The 24,019-nt window shown below is 40.7% G+C and overlaps 1 protein-coding gene across 1 annotated transcript; it reads left to right on the top strand.

Moving 5' to 3' along the window:
• The first annotated feature begins 17,520 nt into the window (after positions 1-17,520).
• Positions 17,521-20,847, top strand: LOC130463637 (uncharacterized). Its single transcript, XM_056832827.1, has 6 exons — positions 17,521-17,595; positions 17,682-17,835; positions 18,669-19,202; positions 19,302-19,582; positions 19,832-20,592; positions 20,721-20,847. The coding sequence occupies exons 1-6, from the start codon at positions 17,521-17,523 to the stop codon at positions 20,845-20,847; spliced, it is 1,932 nt and encodes a 643-aa protein (XP_056688805.1).
• The last annotated feature ends 3,172 nt before the right edge of the window (positions 20,848-24,019 follow it).

Here is a 24,019-nt window from a genome sequence, read left to right as displayed (position 1 = left end):
CATCATAGAAATAAAGTTGGAGGTATTTTGGTCTTTCATTATTGGGAAGTAAATCAGGGATATGATGATAAATTTGGCCATGCAACTTAAAAACATATATTCCTTTATGAGTCTTGGTGTCACGGTCCGAGTGTTTTGACACCGGATCCGTGCGGCGCGCTCTTGCCTTTGGGGCGGCAAGGGCGCAAGCCTTGTGCGGAAAGTGAATCTCAAGGGTTGGGGCACGAGCGGACGTCTGCTTTAGAATGGGAACTCTTGCCTATTGGCGACAAGAGTGAGAGTCGAGGGTCGATCGGGGCGCTTGTGTGCGCACAGCAGGCACAAGCGGGACCGACGACGAGAGTGTATCTGTTTTGCAAGGGATTTTGATGGGTCTTGGAAAGCTTAAAAGCATGCGACAGCACAATATCTATAAAGGCTAGCAACAACACATGAATTAAGCAAAGGCAACTTCTGATGAGAGGTATTGGTTCATACCCCTCATAGAGGTTTATTTTGAATTAGCTAAATCTGCCCAGTGAACACTGGAATTACAGTAACATAATAATTCTTCCTAAAGCCTAGAAAACTATTAGAAAGATCCTAGAAAGCAATAGAAAGGAGAAATACAAGTAAAGGAAGGTTGGATTCTAACATCCTCCCCCACTTAAGCTGTCGACGCCCTCGTCGACTTACAAGAGTTACAAAAGATGAAAGAAAAATCTCCTATTCTAAACTCTGTAGTCTTCTCTGCGCCGTTGGTTGATGGCGGTTGCTGGAGTCTTCTTGAATCTTGTTGTGTCTTGATAGGCTGGTGAGTCTTGTGAATCCAAGTCTTCCTTGTTTCTGGTTTCTGGCTCGGAGCGGCTTGGCTTGAGCTTGCATCTTGTCTCTTGTTTCTGATGCGAGGGGGTATCTGAGATGTCGCCTTTCTGAATGGCTCCATCACTCGCATTGCCGAAAGGAATCGGCCCTTCTCTTTTGTCTTTGTGGAAGTACCTGTACTTCGAACTAGACAAGTTTGTCCACCTGCTACAAGCAAAGAATTTAAGTGAGGCATTACAACTGCTTTGCTGGTGCGGAGGAACTCCAATCCAAGCACAAGGTTGAAGTCATCCATGTTGACGGCAGTGAAGTTCATTTTTCCTTCCCAGTCTCCCAACTTTGCTTCCACCTGTTCTGCCACACCGAGGATCGGCTTGGCTTTAGAGTTGACGGATTTCATGCTACCGCCTCCTTTCTTGAGCACTAACCCCAATCTTCGGGCTTCTGCTTCGGTCACAAAGTTGTGAGAGGCGCCGGTGTCTACCATGGCTCGAGCATTCCTCCCATTTACCACGAGGTCCACGTACATCATGTTTGTGGATTCCTCTCTTGTCTTCGGGCCCTCTTTCCCCATTGCATACATCATGTAGACGGAACTCATTCTGCGGGGTTCTTCGTCCTCATGGCATGCTTCTTCTTCTGTCTCTTTTGGGGTTTCCTCCACGGACATGGCCGACAACTTCCTCTGTAGGTTGTCGATCTCCCCTTTGTGTTTGCACTCCCACCATTTGTGTGGGCCTCGACATAGCAAACAGTTGAGTCTACTAATGTTTCCCGAGGGTGTGCTGATCTTGGATTCCTTTGTTGATACGGAAGGTGATGACCAGGATTTCTGTGAGTCTCCTCCCCCATTTCCTTTCTTGAATCCCCCGACTGAGCTGGACGACACCCTTGAGTCACTTCTCGCACTCTTGGGTGAGCTTGGAGTCGGGCCCTCCGAGCTTGTAGGCGTCCCCCTTGTTCCTTCTTCCGAGCGATGATCCCTTCCCGCGGAGTAGTCCATCAATCGCTCTGCAGCAGTCATAGCGGCCGAAAGCGTGTCCACTTTCGCCCTTAATACTTCACGCTGCGCCCATTCTTGCAGCCCGTGAACAAAGTTGAACAACCGATCTTTCTCACTCATGTCTCGGATGTCCAACATGCAGGCCGAGTATTCCTTCACATAGTCGCGTATGGAGCCCTTGTGGCGGATCTCCTGTAGCTTCATTCTTGCAACAAACTCGGTGTTCTCGGGATAGAATTGATCTTTGAGTTCCTTCTTGAACTCTTCCCAGGTGTCTATATTTACTTTCCCTTCTTCGATGTCGGCGTGCTTGGTGCGCCACCACAACTTCGCATCATCCGACAAGTGCATGGTCGCGGTATCCACCTTTAGATTGTCACTCAGTTGACAAATTCTGAAATACTGCTCCATGTCGAAGAGGAAGTTATCAACTTCCTTTGAGTCTCTAGCCCCACTATAGTCTCGAGGCTTTGGAGGTTTGATCTTCATCGCACCACCTCCACTCGAGTCAGTCCTTGCAGCGCGCATCAGTGTCGCGCATTTGTCTTGGGCATCTTCAGCTTGCTTCTGGACAAAGTTGAGTTGTTCCTGAAGCGCTTCTTTCTCTTGCATGAGCTCATCGACCGCACCCTCGAGTCTTTCTATCTCTTTGGCTTGGCCAATCACAATTTCCTCGAGTCGGGTCCAGCTCTCAGACTTGCCTTCTAGCCAGGCTAGTCTTTCTTCGATCGTTTCCATCTCAAATTGCTTGCTTGGGTCTCTCGGTGCCTAGGTTTGAACCTTGGCTCTGATACCAACTGTCACGGTCCGAGTGTTTTGACACCGGATCCGTGCGGCGCGCTCTTGCCTATGCGGCGGCAAGGGCGCAAGCCTTGTGCGGAAAGTGAATCTCAAGGCTTGGGGCACGAGCGGACGTCTGCTTTAGAATGGGCACTCTTGCCTATTGGCGACAAGAGTGAGAGTGGAGGGTCGATCGGGGCGCTTGTGTGCGCACAGCAGGCACAAGCGGGACCGACGACGAGAGTGTATCTGTTTTGCAAGGGATTTTGATGGGTCTTGGAAAGCTTAAAAGCATGCGACAGCACAATATCTATAAAGGCTAGCAACAACACATGAATTAAGCAAAGGCAACTTCTGATGAGAGGTATTGGTTCATACCCCTCATAGAGGTTTATTTTGAATAAGCTAAGTCTGCCCAGTGAACACTGGAATTACAGTAACATAATAATTCTTCCTAAAGCCTAGAAAACTATTAGAAAGATCCTAGAAAGCAATAGAAAGGAGAAATACAAGTAAAGGAAGGTTGGATTCTAACACTTGGCATCAAAGGTTCCTCCAAGAGAGCTAAAGGCAAACATGTTGTTGTAAAGGCGTGCATATGTCCTAAAATGCAAGGCGTCTTCACTTTGAGAAGTGAATAGCCTTGCAAGCTCATCCGGGAACTCGTTTGAAGCTATTCGTATATCCCCATCGCCACAACAAAAATGCAACGATTCACTTACAAACTTTTTCGCATTGCATTTTGGGCAGAAGTGAGGTGGAGACAAGGTTAGTGGATGTTGCGGAAATTTTTGGCCAATCACCGCAACCGACACCTCTGATATACACGCAAACCATTAATCGGGGTGCTATTAAAGCAATATTCCAAATAAAATGACATGTTGGGATTTAAGTGGACTTATTCGGTAGTCTTGGCCGACGCTTCACCTTTGGTTTCTCAGGGGGCTGTTGGCTCGGCTCACTGACTTCACTGCATCCGCACATCCAAATGTAAGGTTGGTCACATTCCCCTGAACAAAAAAAACTAACGCTAGTGGCATTACCTATTCGAAGTACTGTTAGCTAATGGATGGCTAGTGTTCGATCGCTTGCTGCACTGTCCCTCTGGAGTTGGCAACGCATTGGATGGAAGGGAAAATGGATGATCACTCATTAGATGGTGATTAGTAATGCTGTTGGAGAACCCTGTCCTAGCTGCAAGTAACTCACAATGCACAACAAACCAAACTATATATTAGGATCCATCTGTGCGTTCAGTGATGGGTAAGGATTTAACCAAATGGCCTTACCTAGGGGAGCTACTATGTTGGAGTAGCTCATCCACCCTCACCCGTTTGTTGCGTCATGTCGTATGGGAGTGCGGGATCAGTAGCAACCTATCTGAAAGACATAACATTTAAGCATCACTCAATTTGCATTGTAAGTTTGAAACAAACCACCGTGTAAAACAGAGGCCAGCAACAACAGACACTAAGGCTAAACAAAAATGCATAGTCACAACAAGAAGCCTCCCCATAAGGAGATAACCACTACAAAGCTAAGAGAAATCAAAGCTAAACCACGTTACCAGCAAGGAATCCTGGCCGGTGAAGGACAAAATATATGCAAGCATCAGCTACCACGTACCGTAAAAAAACTATACATTTGCACTTAGGCTTCCCCAAACAAGAAACCATCATAGTAATAGCATGTTAAACAACGGTACTATACATTTACACTTAGGCTTCCCCAAATAAATATGAAGATCTTTCGGATTTAATGCAAAGCACTTCAAACAACAACAACAAATTAATGCAAAGCAACCTTAGGATTTAACCCGCAAAAGAAAATTTCATTCCATAATGCTTTGTGAAATACAGCAGTGCTTACATAACCCCACAAAAGGAAGGTCTATACGACTATACCTTCAACTAGAAAATGGCTACAAGTAAAGTAAGCCACCATAATACCTGGGGAAAAAGGACTACATGAGTGGCCTATTACCCTTAGAGGAAACAAAACAACTACATGGGTGAATAATGGCACAAGCCTAATAGAACAAGAAAATCTACTACGACGTAAGAGAATTTATGGCGCTTAAACACGGTCTCGAGGTCAGGCAGACTAGTGAAGAAAAGAGGCGGGTCACGGCTTGAAGCAACAACAACAGAAGGGCATGCAGCAGGCAACTTGTGTTTGCGCTTCTGTAAGGGCAGCGGGGGGGGGGGGGGGGGGGAAACCAAAGTAGGTATCTGGTAAGCTGCTCACCGAGGAGTCAAGCAGTCCTGTTCTACAAGCAACAGCGAAGGCTCTATGTTTTCCTTAATGCCTAGCACACGCTTTCTTACAGTCAGACAACTCTCCCTTTCAAGGGCACACAAAACAACATCAAACTTGGAGCTCGTAGGGTTATAGTTTGCATCGATAACTTCGAAATTGCAAACAGGAATTAAATAGTGAAGAGCCTTCTTTGCAAGACTCTGCTTGGCTGCAGCAAAGGTAAGGAAGATATCACCGATGATGCACTCGAAACCGAACTTGTTGTTTGGAGTCTTAACTGTGAACCGAGAAGTGTATTGGGTAGGACTATGCTCAAGGGTTTCAATAGGAGTGCTGGATATTTCAACCCTCCTAAACACGGCCCGTAGGATTGACATGAAGTCCACAGTAACAACAGCCTTGAAAGGACCACAACCATCATAAAAAAACTCTTCATGCATGATGATTTTTGGTGCTCCTTTTTCCACACGCTCCAATTCAGTCCTCTTAAGTCGATATAACCCAGCACACCGAGCAAACAATAGGCTCTTGTTGGATGTCACATCCTCAACGAAGACCTTGTACAGTTTCATAAGCCCACGCACAACCTTCTCAACTGCCTTTTCGCATGAATCTTTTAGCTTTGCAGCCTCCCCACCTACATCAATGTAGGCAATGGGCCCGAATCAGTCTTGACAACCACATATGCGTTATTCTTTGACGCATCAAGCATGTGGTAAACTGGTTCAGGGAAATTCAGGCACTCGATAATCTGCATCAGCAGCGGGTGGAAGGGAATCACCACTTCTATGGGCGCAACAACCATCACCTGTCACGACGGCAAAGGGAAGTTTAGGCTCTAGGTATCGATTGACAAAGGTGGTACCATGAGGAAACTAAGGCATAAGACGGCCACACAAGTGAACAACAAACTGCAGGTGCTGTGATAAACGGCAAGCACCTGGCGTAATCAGTCATAAGCAATGCAGATCAGAGCAAAACAGCGATAGTGGAGCAAATGAGCAACGTAGAGCTAGAACCTAAGGAGCATGAACTAAACAGTAGGGAATATAAGCAAAAGTATAGCAAAAGGTTGTACGTAGAGGCACCAACCAAAGACCAAACAGACACGAACCAAAAGTTCCAAAGTTGCTCCTACATATCCTACCGCCAAACAACTCTATAGAAAGAAAATAAAAAGCAAACCGCAAAGCCATCTAAAATATCAAATGCAAACCTCAAATAGGATGATGATACTCCGAAAACATCAAATTCAAACCTCAAATCGCTCAGGTCTGCTCCTCATAGTTACTCCTACAACATCAACCCCAAACCTCAAATTTGAACCTCAAAGCAATCCCAAATTTAAACCTCAAATGGGACGTAACTATGGCCTGTTATTTATGCAGAAATGGTCAGATCTCATAATCTCTTTAAGATAAGCAGAAAGGGCCAACTAAAACATCCCAAAGCTATCGGGCAGGAAATTATTGCAGAAACTTGCCTACAGGTACCCTAAACAACTTTAGAAGTACAAGTTGCCCGAACTATAAATTAGATGAAATGTTTGAAGAAACAGTGGTACCAGACATAAGCGAGGTGTAACTTAGCCGACAAGAAGCATGAAGATAATTAACACATTACACCGAGCAATCAAAAGAGAAGTATGCCATAATCTAACAGACCCTAATTTAAAGGGCACTAATTATGCAAAGGTCTAACTCTCCAGAAACAGAACATGCAAAAAAACCAAAAAAATCAAGAGGTAAAAACAGAAGAAACACAAAACGAATGAAACATTATGCAGCTGCAAGAGAGACAAAGAAAACACACACTAAATCGGGACAAAATCTTACATAAAAATCAGAAGATCAGCCCAAAATCCCAAAATAACCAGGGAAAAAACAAAAACTCTGAGAAACCCAGAAATCTGAAACCATGGTAAGGTAGAGAGAAAACATCAACACTTGTTAAATTTGGTCTGAGCATTACGTTTCCAAGCAAAATTTCCCAAGAAATTTGGAGGGAGTGTGTATTATCAGCTTGCTATTTAATTAATCGGACGCCTACTCCGCTTCTTGAAAATAAAACACCGTATTAATTATTATTTAGGAAAACACCATTGTATGAGTTTATTCGTGTGTTTGGGTGTTTATGCTATGCTCATAATCAACGGAGTAAAAATGACAAATTTGATTCTCGTAGTCGACGATGTATTTTTGTTAGATATCCGGTTCTAAAGAAAGGATTGACATTGTTTGATTTGGAGAAACGAGAGTTTTTTGTGTTTCGAGATGTTATATTTCATGAGAGAATTTTTCCATAGGTTGATACCTTAGAGCAAGTTGGTAGTACGAGTGAAGAGAACCCGGTGCATTATTTTAGTGATGATGAAGATGTGCTTCTGGGCAGTGAGTTTGGTAATGTGTTGCAAGCCACTCTAGTGCAACCCATTGTCGAGCAAACCGACGTAGTAGTGAGTGACCTGCAACAGGAGCAGGTCTCAACGGGTGAGGCGTTGCACAAGGCGCGCGAGGCGCTGCAGAGGGCCCTAGATGAGGCGCAGAAGCCAGGCGAGGCGATGCAGCGAGGGATGAGTGAGGCACTACAGTATAAGCTGGGTGAGGCGCGACAATAATGCACTACAGGGCTGTAGTTATGGTGTAATACCTTGTATTTTTATAATATTTATAAATATATTTTATTATATTTATAAAGCATTTTACGATTTTCGGAATTTATTTCGCATTTAAATATTATTTAAATGTATTTTAATTAATTAGAATATTTATTATTTTAATTAATTACGAAACAAATTTAATTTTCGAGTCGGGAAATTTAATGGGTTGCAAGTAATTTTAAAAGGTTTGGGTTTTAAACGAAAAGTCCAATTAGTTTTATTAAACGAGCCCAATCATTTAATTCCCTAAGCCCAATTCTAATTTCCTAAGCATTAGAAATTGGGAGCCTATAAATAGGACTCCCCTCATTAAATGATCCCCTTTAATTTCATAAACCCTCTTTTGCTTTTCTTGCCCCACACTCCTACTTCCTCTCTCCCCTTTTCCCGTCCGGTTCTCTCGGCCCGCAAGCACGAGCCTCGTGCTGTTGCTGCGTGCTGCTGCCCCTTCCCTCGTCTCGCACACTCGTGTGCCCCTTTCCCTCTTGCTGCGTCGTTGTTGTTGTGTTGTGTGGCTGTCGCTGCTGCTCTCCCTCACTCGCCCGGCCTCACGCCACACTCCCTCACTCTCTTCGTCCGCGCCCAGCGCGCTGCTCCCCTCTCGCCCAACACTGTTGTGCGCCCCCTGCTGCCTTCGTCCCTTCTTCGTTGCACACACGCACACGGGTGGTGCGTTGTGTGTTGTCGTTGTTTCTTGTTCGTTCGTTGTTCAATTCTTTTCGCCCAATCACATTATATTCGTGGTTGTTCCGTGCTATAGGCCGGATTGGTATAATTCTCTTCTTCCTTACCTATTCTATTTCAATTCCGTATTTTAAATTATAATATTATTATTGTTTTGAATAATTAAAATGCTGGGAATAGGTTATGAACACCGTGCTTTGAGGATTTATGTGTTGTGTTTCATTAGGCTTGTTTTAATTATTAAAGCATGAATTTTCAGATTCGTTTATTTAATAAAGAATTGATTTTTATGATGTTAAATTGGTTTTATTGGGATTTTCAAGTTAGGGTTTTAACCTAGACCTAATGAGTCAATTGATTAGCATAATTAGGTGATGATTTTAATCATGATAATCAATTGTATTTTCAGATTTATATATATAAAGGCTTAAAGTGTTGATTTTTATTGATTTTAAAGGCGGAAAAAGTATGTTTTCATACTAGGGATTGGTTTTGCAAACTGAGACGATTATTTTATTGAAGAACGATTGAATTCTAAAGTTTAAATAAGGTTTAAGATTTTATAAAGTTGCTGGAATTTAATGAACATGGAAATAATTTAAGTTTCATTATTTTGGTGATAGGAGGTGATTTCTAAGTGAGTGCTCGTATTGCAAAGTGGCCCCTACGCTTAGGTATTCAAGGTATGTACAAGTCTAGGGCGACCACACCACTTGTCAAGAGAATTACATGATTGTTGTTGATGTGAATTATATTATGTGGATTCATGTTTATTTTGGGAACGATCATGTGAATTGTGATGTTTGATTTATTGGATTATTTGTTGAACAACCATGTTGGGATTATTATGTAGTATGGATTTTATTGTCAAGCATGTTGTTCAATATTTATGCATGTATGGTTGTTTTCACATGCAAGGGATGGATTATTTATTATTATGTTATTGTACGGGATGTCTAGCATACTTTTGAGCCAATTATTCGTACCACGTTGTACTATTTATTCTACCACATGTGAAGGGTTAGCTCACGTAAGCCACCGCACATTTAGGGTTCAGTTGGGAATATTATATGAAATGAATTAGGATTTGTCGTGCAAGGGCACAACCCTCATGTTAATGGGCATGATGTGGAATCTCACTTTTGTGAGAAGGAACCTGGTAGTAATTTCACAAGTGTCTTACCTTGTTGATCACAAGTCCTAAAGCATTAAAATAAGATCGTTTTGGTTGTTGTTTATTAATTGTATGTGTGTGAGTGTGGAGTCTTGAGTTCACCTTTAATAAAATATTAATAAACGTAAAGTGCAACCAGAACAAGCTTCAAAACTCTTGGAACGTATATACCTTGAGTATGAACAATGGGCGGAGACTTGCCAGAAAGCTTGATCTCCTACTAATGATACAAGACGTTGTTTCATTTATATTATGCGCAGGAATTCCATCGGTATGGCCCGACACTCGGTATGGCCCGATTTTATTATTTATTATTTGGTGTATGGTTGGCTCCCATCACCCTTCCTTTATGGAATATTCTTTTGGCCCGTTCGAAGCTTATTCTAATTAAATTGTGAGTCAAGAGTCGAGTCAAGAGTTGAGTCTTGTATTCATGATTTGTTTGTTAATTATTAAATGGCTTTTGCATGTTGATTAGTACTTAGTGAGTGATGTATGTTTATAGTTTTGTTTCACTCTATTCTTGTAAGTACTCAGCTTTTGCTGACTACGTGCTTTACGTCTTTTGGTCATGCCTTTGCCTTAATGACCCTATGATGATCTATCATTTGCACTTGCATTGATGGGGAGTAGAATAATATAGCAGGTTGGTAGATCGAAATCATGTAGCTTGGGATGATTGAGAGAGTTGCATGCTTTCGTACTTTGAACTATTTTATTATACTTTAATTATGTTTGAATTCGTTGAACTTTTATACTTTGGTTTTGGGCCGCCATGGTTCCAATTTGTAGGAGGCCTCGATAATTTATTATTTATGTTTTTGAAAAGTTAGTTGACATTAAATTCCGCTGCGTAATTCTGGTACTAGCCTTAACCGTTATCACGGTGGCGGTAATACTATAGTATTCCTTTATTTTAAGTTGGAAAATGGTTTTATAAAAGCAAGGAATTATTAGGGTGTTACACATGGGGTGATGAAGACGCAGGTTCTGCGACCACCAGTAGCACACAACAAGCCCTGCCTGTCACACTGGACAACAGAGCAGCACCTACGGGTGTGAGTAGTGATATTGGGCTTCGTGCCGAAAAGGAAGGAGAGACTCAATGAGAGAGGGAGGGAGGTAATATAGAAGACTTTGGAAAAGGAAAAAGGCAAAATTTCCCATCTACGAGATTAAAAGGCCACGTAACACACACCATATATATGGATAAATACAAATCCATTACCGAGTTCATCCTCGACGTCATCCTCCTCATGTACTCCTTATCCAATAACATATTTTGTTAATTATGAACGATTCTCTGTAAAACACAGGACTTTTATTGCAGCAATCACAGAAGAGAAAGAGCCTAAATCTTTAAAAGAAGAAATGAAACATAAAGCATGGAGAGAGGCAATGGCTGTAGAAATAAGTGCAATCGAGGGGCAAGGAACGTGGGTTCTAGAGACCTTGCCTCCAGGAAAGAAAGCGCTTGTGAGCAAATGGATCTTTACTGAGAAAAGATATGAAGATGGTAACATGATTCGCAATAAGGCCCGATTAGTTTGTCTTGGAAATAATCAGGTAGAAGGTATGTATTATAATGAAATGTTTGCCCTAATTGCTAAAATGTCAACCGTTCGTACTCTCTTAGTAGTGGAAACAATAAAAAATTGGAAAGTGCACCAGATGGATATACGTAATGCGTTTCTACAGGGAGACCCGGAGGAGGGAATTTACATGAAAATTCCTCCATGCTATCACAAAGATAATGCTGATAAAGTTTGCAGAATGAAAAAGTCATTGTACAGTTTGAAACAGGCTCCTCGATGTTGGTTTGAAAAATTACCTCATGCGTTAAAGAAGTATGGGTTTATACAATCATATTCAGGCTATTCTTTATTCACAATTTCAAAGGGAGATTTGCAGTTGAATGTGCTAGTATATGTGGATGATATGAATTGCAGGAAACAATGTTTTTGCGTTAAATAGTTTAAAGCATATTTAAGTCAATGCTTTAAAATGAAAGATATGGGTCATCTGAAATATTTTCTAGGGCTGGAGGTTGCATGCAGCAAAAGTGGATTTTATGTCTGACAGAGGAAATAAGCGCTTGATATTATTTCAGAAACGGGTCTGTTGGGTGAAAAACCTGCGGATTTTCCGATGGAGCAGAATCATAAACTAGCACTGGAGAAGGGAAGGAACTCGGAGATGGGGAACAATATCGCGCTTAGTAGGTCGATTAATATATTTGGCCCTGACAAGGCCGAATCTGGCATATTTAGTTTATATTTTATCTTAATTTATGCAGGCACCAAAAGAATTGGGGAGCAACATTGAGGGTAGTACGATAATTGGAAAAAATGTCTGGGTCAAGGCATTCTTTTACGTTCTAATAGTGCATTGAAACTAGAGGGATGATGTGACTCTGATTGGGCAAGTTGTCCATTGACTCGTCGCTCACTGACTGGATGGTTTGTTTTACTTGACCTCTCTCCAGTTTCATTGAAAACTAAGAAACAATATACAATATCTCGTTCTTCTAGAGAAGCTGAGTATCGCTCAATGGCGGCCCTAACATGTGAGCTAAAGTGGTTAAAACAACTACTTCGGTGTCTAGGAGTGGAACACAAGCAGGGTATGAGTATGTTTTGTGATAGTCAGTCAGCACCTCACATAGCACAAAATCCTGTATTCCATGAGAGGACAAAACATATTGAGGCATACTGTCATTTTATAAGAGATGCAATCGAGGAAGGTATTATTTGTCCGTCATATGTATCAACATCAACAAAGGTGCAAGTGGCATATATTTTTATAAAGGCGCTCGGAAAAGCACAATTTGAGCTTTTTCTTGGCAAGATGGGCATTCGAAATTTACATGCTCCACCTTGAGGAAGGATGTTAAGAAAGATTAGGATTGTATTATCCTAATAGTGGTAGTATTGTAGTAGGAAGAGAATTGTTATACGTAGGAAATAGTCGATCATAATTGACTTAGGAATTACATATGTTGTGTGTATATATATATATATATATATATATATATATATATATATAATTCACCTCGATCTTTCTCTCTCCTCCATCTTTCATTCCAAATCAACAAAAATAAAAGTGTCGACTTTGGCTTTGGCAGAATTACGGCGGTGGTCCGGTGGCAGGTTAGGAGAAGGAGAGGAGAGAGAAAAATAATATCCAAGCTTTTAACATCCATGGATCGAAAGTTTAATTTTAAGGATAGGGAAGCTAAAAGAGGGGGAGAGAAATAGCATAGAGAAAGCAACCTAGTCATAACACGGGGAGGTTTATACTCTTACAGGGGGCTTTGTACCAGACAACTAAAATAATTTTGCGAGCGATCGAAATTCTTTCTCATTTGAGTATATATATATATATATATATATATATATATATATATATATATATATATATATATATATATATATATATTGCGGCTATTCTAATGAGAAGAAGTAAAATTGTGGAATTAAGCACAATATTTGTCAATATTAGATGAATAAATCAAATAAATTTGTTCAAAATTTAACAACGCAAGTACTAAATGCAGTACAAAAAAGCGTAAATGAAAAATTGTTTAATAACTTTAAAAACAAATGAAAGACAAAAGTACCCTTTTAATTTTATTAACCTCCAAAACAAAAAACTGAAACCCCTACTATTACTTCCATTCATACGCAACATCGGCGCCCCGCATTACTTCTCACTCGTCTCCCTCCTTGGTTGTTCGCCTATCAGACTCCATAGATGCTCCCTTGTGTCCCTTGAAGGTATGTCGTATCTTGCTCAATTAGTTTTGTCACTTTATTCGGCCTAATAGTAGTCTGTAATTTTGTGGATGAAAGAAGTAGAAACAAAAATTTGAATACAAGACCGGGTGATATACCGAAAGTCGGTTGCGACTACCGAATTCGACCACCGAAAGTCAGATGTTACTGTCGGCTTGTTGCTCCAGCAATCGTTTTTTGGTGACTTGACTTGTGTTTGGTAATTAAATTTGTTCCCCACCAAGTGTTTGTTGAAATGACCTGTTTTTTTCATTTTTTCATAGTGTAACTTCTACTTAAATCGATATTCTCATTGTTTATTAGTATGATAGATTGTTTTTTTTTGTTGAGTGTACGTTAATCTGATAGGTAGTTTTCATTTTTCATTGTTTATTAGTATGGTGGATAGTTTGATAGAAGTCGGTCTCCCTAAAGACTTGGTTGTGTTGTGCAATGGTGTGGGTTTAAAGTAGGGATGTCAATGGGTCGGATCTGGACCGGGTCCGACGGGATCCAGACCCAGACCCGCTTTTTAAGAGGTGGATCCAAATCCGACTCAGATCCGCTGGGTCCAAAAAAATTAGATCCAGACCCAGATCCACTGGGCTTAATGGGTCTAGGGTTAGATCTGGGTCCTAAATGTGCCTAAGCGTATTTGTTTTCTAAAAAAAATTGTTCCTCATTTTTCTTATACTACGTAATTTTTTCGCCCATTTTTTGTATGTAAACGTAACTTTGCTTTAATAAAACCACTAAACATGGAATATTCGTTAATTTTGTTTAGGAAAAAAATCATATTATACTTGTGATACAATAAGTATTTAAAGTTTCTAATATTATTATTTATATTTCACATCAAATAATTTTTAAATAGTTTAGTATCATAAGAACTGAATAAAGTTTAGCACGTAAAGATTGAATTATATTTAAATTTTAATAATTTTTTTAAAAAATTATATATATGGGTCTGTGTGTCGGATCTGGACCGGATCTGGATCTTTAATTCTTGGACCCGGACTCAGACCTGCCCCATTGAACAAAGACCCAGATCCGCCCTAAATCCACAGGGTCTAAATTTTTTGGACGCAAACCCTTAAAAATGGACCAGGTCCAACCGGATCTGTGTCGGGTCTTGGACCCATTGCCATCCCTAGTTTAAAGGGCCTTATCCGTTCCTTTTAAACTGATCAGTTGTCCGGTTTTAGCTACTATTTTAGGCTATATTCTGTTCGACTTATTTTGACTTACTTCAGACAAAATAAGTTCAGATAAGTTCAGATAATATAAGTTCAGCAAAAATAAGTTTTTTCCAATCATTTTTACACACAAATAAGTTTATTTCATACAAAATAAGTTTTTTTCAGAAAAAATAAGTTCAGTTAAGTTCAGATAAGTTCAGATAAGATAAGTTAAGTTCAGATAAGTTCAGATAAGATAAGTTCAGTCAAAATAAGTCCAATAGAACGGAGCCTTAGTTGAGTTTAGCATGTATGAGAAACATCTAAATGATCTAAAATATCAGTACAAACTACTTACCAGAAAGTGATCTCAATCTCAATTGTACTCGCACATGTAGGGCCTTATAAACTCCTATAAACCATGCATCGCCTCATACAGCCTCCCGATAAACATGGTTATCTATAGCTATAGTCTCTTAACAAACTCCTAAGTAGTTTGTAGGAGTTTATAATCTCTTAACAAACTCCTATTTTAAAACTCCTACAAACTACCTATAGGAGTTTATACTGATGACAGTTTTAAAATAGGAGTAATACCCATGATTAACATGTTGTGCAATGGAAGGTTGATTATGAAGGGTGCCTTTGTAGATATAACTAAAATACCCCAAATCTCACCTCACTTTCCTACTGGTGAAATGTCATCAAATCAAACTTAAATCGATATAGCTGCAGAATCTGAACTCTGTAGAGCCATACCCAAACAACAACAATAACAACTACATCAACAAATGGAATTATATAAATCCTAAAGAAGAATTTCTATAGAGCAATTTAAAAGAAACTAGCTAGTGGGCTAAACAGAAGTCAACCTTGGAATGTTCAATGACAGGCTAAAGTTGTATCACCTAATCAAATATAAACCTAAAATCACTAGCTAAATAGCAAGGGAAGTCAGGATCGAATCCACAGGGAAACAACGTTCTTTCCACTACTAAAATAGAGGCATAGACTATTGAAAAACAGATAAAAGTGTTGGTTTTTTATGACTAAAACTAAGACAATAATTAAATTGGGGGAATATAAATATTAAGGGAACTAGGGTAACGGTTCACCACAAATGCAGAACAGGATTGGACAACGGACAATAAACATCAATCAATAACCATAACTAGAAAAACATACATCTCTCGAATCTTATTAATTCCTTAGGAGAAGAAAACTACTAGGCTTTCGCTATGTACTAGAAATAAACCCTATCTAATAGTCACAAATCAAAAACATCAGATTTATACCTCTCGGCGCATAATCTAAGGTTAATCAAACTCAATCAAAATAGTCTGGCCGAAAAGAATTGACGAACAATTATAAAAAGCTATAAAGATCATAATCAATTAATCAACAACCGAGTCCAAATCCAATCTCAATCATGCATTCATGGATCCCCTAAACCCAAGAAAGTTAACTACTCACGCATAATTGAAGTAAACAATGCAAATATATTCATTGAAAACATGATTAAACTAGAACAGTAAAATAAGGAATGGATTAATACCTAAAGGAATGAGGAATGAATAATGAAAGCTTGAATCTTTGATTGAAAATAAAACTAATTGTTTAACAATAATTGAGATAATAAAACTAAGTGCTAAAATAAAATAAGTACCCAATACTAGAAATTAAGATGTTTACAATAAAAGGGGCCTAGTATTTATAGTCTTTCCCAAAAAACGAAACTAAAAACCGGAAATAAAAGCTAAAAGGCGCGTCCAAGGGTTATCGTCGCTCGGGCAAAAAGCATAGTTGCTATAGGACGGTCGCCCGATGGGCACCAGGCGAATGGCGCCTGATCGGGCGCGTGCCTAACTCATTATTCTCGCCCGATGGGCAAGTGGCTTCCCTGGGAAATGTTGCCGAGTCAAGCGCCTGATGGGAACCGGGCGACGGGCGCCCGATTGGGCACGTGTTGAAGGGGATAATTCTCCTTTTGCTCGTCCGGTTTGTCTCCCTTCGCCCTCCAGTAGTAGGGAAACCGGCTCGACGTATCCGTCTTCAATAATATCGCCAAGTCTAACTCATGAGGCTCAAATATGAACGTTCTAGGCTCCCAAGAGTTGACGATGATCGTCCAGGACCTGCTCGGGATCGTGTACGAAACGAGCCTAAAAAGGCCAATTTCTCTTCAAACCCATTGGGTCTTCTAGAAGATTGAATAATAAAATACATGTAATTCTCTGTAACAACATACTTAACCCAATCTAACAATTCGGCGATATCAAATGTTGCATCCGTCATAAAAAGATAAGAAAAATCAGGAAATTGTTGATCGTTTTGATCGTAATAAAATGATATCGTGCAATTTATTTTGACCAAAAAACAATAATAAATAAACATATATCAACAATTTTCCCCTCAAAAACAAAACATATCAATAATTAAATTAATAAAGCAGCATAAACAAGCACCACTAAAAACAATAAGTTTCCCTCGAATTTTTAAGTTTCTTTAGGTTTGGGGTGATTTAAAAATCTCGATATTAAGGGGTTTGAAATTGAGCTTCTGGGAAAACAGGGAAGGAAGATGTATTAAATCCCCTTGCTTAGAAGAAATGAACCTTAGACTAGTCTCCCTTTCAAAAGATAGGTAGGAGTTAGTCAAGATGCAAGTTAAAGACAATTTATTTTTCTCCCTTGAAAAACAGGACCTCTCTCTCTGTCTCGCGATAGACTAACCCTACCAGTTCCGCCGGTACATATCTACCTTCCGCCGCCGGCCGCCGTGAGACTATGGTTGAGGAGATTGTAAGTTAGTGTGGTACGTTATGATTAGAGGACGATGAAGATGAAATTGTAGACCTGAGGACGATAGTGTCGAATGACCAAAAGGAGAAATTTGGCCTTATGTTGATCGAAAAAGTAATCTTTGATCGTCCCTTTAACGTGGAGGATTTTAAGAGGACAATGATGAACGTTTGGTCCCCTGAACATGGATTAGTGATTAGGGAATTAAGCCCTGATTTGTTTGGTTTCCAATTTTTTCACTGGAGAGATAAGGAGAAGGTGTTTTTTGGGCGTCCGTGGTGTTGGGAAAATAAGCTAATAGTGCTCAAAGAGGTTGAGGAGCATGAGCAACAAGAGAAGGTTGCAATGTCGACATCTCTGTTCTAGGTTCACGTTAAGAACCTCTCATTTAACTGCCGATTCGATATGGATGTGGCCGCCCTGGTGGCGGGAGTGGGTGATGTTCTGGAGATTGAGCCGGACTTGCTTGGATTGGATAGAGTTAGTAGAGTGAGAATCATGGTGGACATAACGAAACCTTTGCGTAGAACAAAACGAGTGATTGACAAAGGGGGAGTGAATTGAAGATTGAGTTTGCATATGAGCAACTTCCGTTCATATGTTTTGCGTGTGGTATTCTCGGCCACTCTGAACGAGATTGCCCTAGAGTACTTGAGGCGGATAAGCGTAAGAATCTTAGTTGGAGGCTGTTCTTGATAGCATCTCCTATCAAGGGTCGGGGCAAGTGTAATACCTCGTATTTTTTCGTAATTTATAAATATATTTTATTGTATTTATAATGATTTTCATGGATTTAATTTCATTTAATGTGATTTAAATGTATTTTATTTTTAAATAACTTAATTATTAATTATTTATGAAAACCGGATTTTTATTAAATAAATTACACGAACTTATTTATTCGGGAATTGTTGGGTCGTATTTCGAAAACTATTTTAATTCTAATCCAAGCCCAATCCAATTCCGTTGGCAAACCCAACAAGGCTTGCAAGAAACTAATTATAATCAAACCCCTTAGCAAGCCTGTAGGGGATTTTTCGTACTTTCCTCTTTTGGATTCTCCCCTACGAGGCTTTGTATGTTTTTGGATTTCGAAGGAGTCGCCACCAAACAATTTTAAGGGTCCCGTTTGAAAAAACAAAATTTGACTCTTTAGTGGATAAGGCATTAAATCTTAGAAACGGATGGGTGAGATCCGGGCAAGGGAACGAAGTGCTTATTCCGCGAGTTTTAAAAATTGTATTCGAGTACATGACAAGAAGCATTTTCGAGCAACCCTAGTCATGACACTATGTGGGTTTGAACTTTGAATTTAGAACATAGAATTTCTACTTGTATCGTGACCACTTCGCTTAAAAAGTTAATTTGAATGAACCTAAGGCCGGTTTGAGACCATTAACTATTTATTACGTTTTGAAAGTTAGTATTTATTACTATTTAACGATGCGTAATTCTGGTAAATAGCCTTAGCTATTATCACGGTGGCGGTAATATCTTGGTAATTCTTTTATATTAGTCGGAAAAAGGGAATTGTAAATATAAGGAATTATCAGGGTGTTACATCAAGTACGCTAAGGAGGTGGATTCCATTGCTTCTAGGAGGGAGGTGTTGTTTGTTACTAAGGAGAAGGAAGGTGAGGTGGGAAATAGACCGGTGGCTAGGTGCATCCAGTTTGATGGGGAAAGGGCCACAAAGAATGTTGAGACGGTTAATGGAGGGACTCGTGATGTTCAAATAGCTGTCATAAAAGAGGTGGGGGTGGAGCAGGCCGGAAGGGACGTGGATGTTCAGAGAAATGGGGAAGAGAAGGTGCTTGTTATCTTGACTTTGGAGGGTGAGGGGGTAGGGTCGAAGAGGGAGAAGACTGGGCCAGACATCACACCAAGTGGCGTGCAGTCTGCAGCCACGTCTGTGCCCCAGTTCGCAGTAGGTGTGGGCAGTAAGAAAAAAATTAGAGGGGGTAAGGGTTGGAGGAGACTTAACAGGCAGACGGGGGAGACGAGGGTAAGTGATAAGGGGGAGCTGGTGGGTGCCGAAAAGGGGCTGGAGGGGGTGGTGGATGTTGGTGAGAAGAGGGACAGGCAAGGTGATTGTGAGATGATTGACGCATGGGAGCTTGGGCAAGAAAGCTCTTGTTAGTGACTCTATGACTGGATTGCGATTGGCGGTGGCTGTTGTTGAGCAGCCCCGCCTAGCTCAATGAGTATTTTGAGTCTCAACTGCAGAGGGTTGGGCAACCCCAATGAAGCTGATGATCTCCGAGACCTTATTCGGAGAGAGGTCCCGTCTTTGGTTTTTCTATCGGAGACGAAGTTGAGTGGTGTGGAGTTTGGTCGAGTTAAGAGGAGATTGGGTGATTTTGAAGGGTTGGCAGTGGACTCGATGGGTAGGTCGGGTGGAGTGGCGTTACTGTGGCGCAAAGAGATTGAGGTGGAGCTTCGTACAATGTCGGTGCACCACATCGATGTACTTATTAAAGGGGGTTTGGGGGACGACATTTGGAGGTTGACGAGATTCTAAGGGTGGCCGAAGGTTCATAATCGGCACCTTTCCTGGCAACTACTTGTGGATTTAGCCTCGCAAGCTCAATTACCATAAGTATGTTTGGGAGATTTCAATGAGATCTTGTACTTGTTAGAGAAGAATGGTGGGAATGATAGGGCATATTGGCATATGTCTAACTTTCGGGATTGTGTTGATGTGTGTGGCTTTCAGGAAGTCCCTTTCACTGGTTACCAGTTCACATATGACAATGGTAGAGAGTCGGGCGATAATATTCAATGTAGGATCGACAAAGCCTTAGTGACGGACGAGTGGTTTGCATGTTTTCCGATGGCTCGTTTGATTCATTTGGACCGCGAGTGGTCGGACAATGCCCCAATTAAGCTAATGTTGTGTAGGAGGGATGGTCGGATGGACCTGGGAGACAAACTGTTTAGGTTTGAGCAAATTTGGTCACATGATGAGGAGTGTGAGGGGGTCATTGAGGGAGCATGGTTAGGCGGAGTGTCGTCAAAGATAGGGATGTGCGCGGAGTACCTAAAACCATGGAGTGACGAGAAGTTTGGGGCGGTGCTCCGTGAGTTGAAAGTGAAGCGTAGGAAGTTGAAGAAGTTAAACAAAGGGGGGATTTCTTCGAGCCAGCTAGAAAGGCGGCGTGCATTGGTTAATGATATAGCGGGACTTGTCCAACATAAGGAGGTGTATTGGAAGAAACGATCAAGGGTTCTATGGTTGATAGAAGGTGATAGGAACACTAATTTTTTCCATCAAAGAGCATATGGGAGGAAACGGAGGAACACTATAAGCTCGTTGAAGGATGACAATGATGTTGTTCATTCGGGTGATGAAGCATGTGGAAAGGTTGCGGTGGCATACTTTAAACAAATGTTTACCACGTCTAGCCCACCACTGGTGGAGCATGTCCTTACGGACTTTCAGCTGCGGGCAGTGGCGGAGCCAGGATTTCACGGATGGTGGGTCACCATTCTACGCCGTTGACCATTATCATAAATCAATGTTTAAATTAAAAAACAATATTAATACTTAAAAAAATATATTAATACTATCTCGAGGATAAGATTGATCATCTTGATTTTGAGAGGAATTATGTGATGGAGAAGATTGTTGCTCGCTTACTTGATGTGGAGGAATATTTTGTTCACTTGCTTGAGGCGAGGGAGGATTTTGTGGAGGAGGGGGATTTTGTGGAGGAAGATGATCTTATGTAGGAGGATGATCTTGTTGAGAAGACGTTTTTTTAAGAAAAAAACTAGAACTATCTTGTGTTTTCTTCCTTTTCATTCTGAAAATTAAGTCACAAATACAATCAAGTACTTAACATTGAAACAATATATAATTCCTAAATCAACAAATTCCTAAATCAACAAATTCCAAATTCAACTATTTAAATATCAAAATCAACAAATTCCGAATTCCTCAACAATTCAATTCAACTCAACAATTCAATTCAATTCAACAATTCAATTCCTCACAATTCAATTCAATTCCTCACAAATTCAATTCAATTCTTAATTCCTCAACAATTCAATTCCTAATTCCTCAACAATTCAATTCAATTCTAACAATTCAATTCCTCACAAATTCCCAAATATCACAATTCACAAACAATATGTAAATATCACAAATTCACAATTCACAAATTATCAACATATTACAATTCACTAATTCACAAATCAAAGTTCAATTATTATCAATAGTTTAAAGTTTATATGTTTAATAATTAAAATTTTAATGTTAAATAATTAAAATTATACAATTTATACCTCACTGGTTGCGCAGCACTGAATGAGTGAATGGGGTTTTGGCTCGACGGCGGCTCCTCCTCGCCTCCTCGAGTCCTCGGCGCTACTGCTCGGAAATGATGAAACACAGCGTTGGCTTCTCCTCCTCTTCCTCGGTGCTCGACACTGCCACGACTCACGAGTAACGAGGCCCTCGAATGCTCGCTGAGTGGTCCTCTTCCCCGCGACTGCTCGCTGCGACGCGCTCGGTTCCTCTTCCCCGCGAAGGCGCGACCACGGTGAGTCGGTGACACGATGCGGTGGTTGCGGTGGACTAGTGGTGGCTGCGGCTGCAGCTGCGTTGAAGAGAGAGGGAGTCAGGGAGAAGGGTTTGGCTGCTGCGTTCCGACTTCCAGAGAGAGATAGAGCGCGTTTTTGGGTTTTTTTTGAGTTTTAATTTTTTTTTTTTTTTTTTAAAATATTAGTGGGTCACGTGACCTAGGTTGCCCAAGCCTAGGTCCGCCACTTGCTGCGGGTGACGTCGGAGATGAATAGTAGCTTGCGAGCGGCCTACTCGGAAGAGGAGGTTAAGCTTGTGTTGAGTCAAATGCATCAAATTAAGCCCCCCGGGTCCGACGGTATGTGCCCATTATTCTTTCAATCATACTAGAAAATTGTTGCCTATTCTGTTACTAGTACGATACTTGGCATTTTAAATGGCGGACACATGCCATATTATTTAAACAAGACCTACATAGCTCTTATTCCGAAGAAGACCAATGTGGATAGGATGAGTGATTTTAGACCTATAGCTCTATGCAACGTGGTCTATAAACTGGTGTCGAAGGTTCTGGCGAATCGGCTCAAGGTATTCTTGGATAAAATTATCTTTGTTAACCAAAGTGCTTTCACTCCGAGGAGGTTAATTACTGATAATATTTGAAGGAAATAATGCCCTTGGTCCAAGTATGCATTCAATGATAAGTCTAATAAATGCGGTTCAGTATTAATTAACAAGTTAATAATTCAGTGAGATCAAGTGAGCTAAATGCCTAGCTAGAGGCCGCTTCAGTTCAAGTGGAATTAATGATATTAATCCACAGCTTACTCTTGACTGAACCCGTAGGGTCACACAAATAGTACGTAAACGGATCAAATATTTAATGGGATTAAATACTCTATCTATGGATATTCGGAATCGACGGATCTTGGTTTCAGTGGGAGCTGAGATCATCACAAGCAAGTGAATACTCCGGAAACGATGATATTGCCGGAAACGGAAATATGGATCGTATCGGAAATATAAATATTATCCAATTCGTAGATGTTACCGGAAACGGAAACATGGTACGTATCGGAAAATATTATCGGAAATGGAAATATTGCCGGAATCGGAAATATTGCCGGAAACGGAAATATTGTCAGAATCGGAAATATTATCGGAATCGGAAAATAGTTCCGGAAACAGAAATATTAAATATTTGTTCGAAACGGAAATTAATTCCGGAATCGGAAATATTAAATATTGTTCGTATCGGAAATGAATTCCGGAACCGGGAATTTAATCGGAAGCGTATCGTACGAATAAGCATCGGACGAGGCCTGCCGGACGAAGGCCCAACACGAAGCCAGGCCATCGCCCAGCAAGCAAGACGCGCGCCAACGCCCAGCCCAAGGCAGCGCCAGGCCCACCGCAAGGCAGGCCCAGCGCGCCAAGGCGTGGCTGCGTAGCGTGGCTGCGTAGCGTGGGCTGCGTGGGTCGAGCGCACGCGTGCGGGCGCCCTCGTGGCTCCGTGCGTGTGTGTGTGTTTGTGTCCATGTACAATTCCTAAATCTATTAGGATTTGGTGTATGATTAAATTCCTATTCCTAAAAGGATTATTTAATTAATTAGAGTCCTTGTAGGATTCTAAGTTTAATTAAATCGTATCCTACTAGGATTCCAATTCCCTTTCCAAACCTCTATAAATAAGGGCCTAGGGTCATAGTTTATGCATATGGGATTGAAGTATTCTGAGGGTAAGTTTTGAAAGAAAAATAAGCCAAACACTTGCAAACACTTAACCGAATTTCCTAGTAACCTTAAGGGCGATTCTAGTTGGTCTAACTTGAGGCGGATCCGGACGTACTGTGGACTATCTACGGAGGGACGACATTTGGAGTCCTAAAGACTTGTTCTTGTTCGGTTCGGGCGCAGCTAGGGAGGGCACGCTACAAAGTGTATGCTCCTAAATTATGCTAAATGATTATGTGTAAATAATATGTTTCCTGACATTAAGGTTTTTTCCGCATGATTTATGTTTTGTCATATGTATCATAACCTATCAGTGGTATCACGAGCCTCTTATTATTTTCATAATCTAAACTGCATAAACATGGTTAAATATTACAAATTTGCAAGAATTAAAAGGGGTGATTAATTTTCGTAATTGTTAATTAATTGCAAATTGCGTTTATTTAATTATATGTACGCAGTTTTTCGGCAGTTTCTTCGTTACTCATCCAAATCGAGTGATTTTTGTGTCAATTCCGCATGTAAAGGGCATTATAAATAGTCTTTTTCGGCCGAACCCATAATTCTCAAATTCGAAGCCTAACTATGACTTTTTGGAGGTTTTAGTTTTTCGAACGCAAAAGTTTGTAAATTTAAGATGTTAAA

This window comes from Spinacia oleracea, chromosome 6, assembly GCF_020520425.1.
Source record: "Spinacia oleracea cultivar Varoflay chromosome 6, BTI_SOV_V1, whole genome shotgun sequence".
NCBI classification, from domain to species: Eukaryota; Viridiplantae; Streptophyta; class Magnoliopsida; order Caryophyllales; family Amaranthaceae; genus Spinacia; species Spinacia oleracea.
The sequence above is the reverse complement of the archived record's forward strand: the minus strand, read 5'-3'. Positions and strand labels throughout refer to the sequence as shown.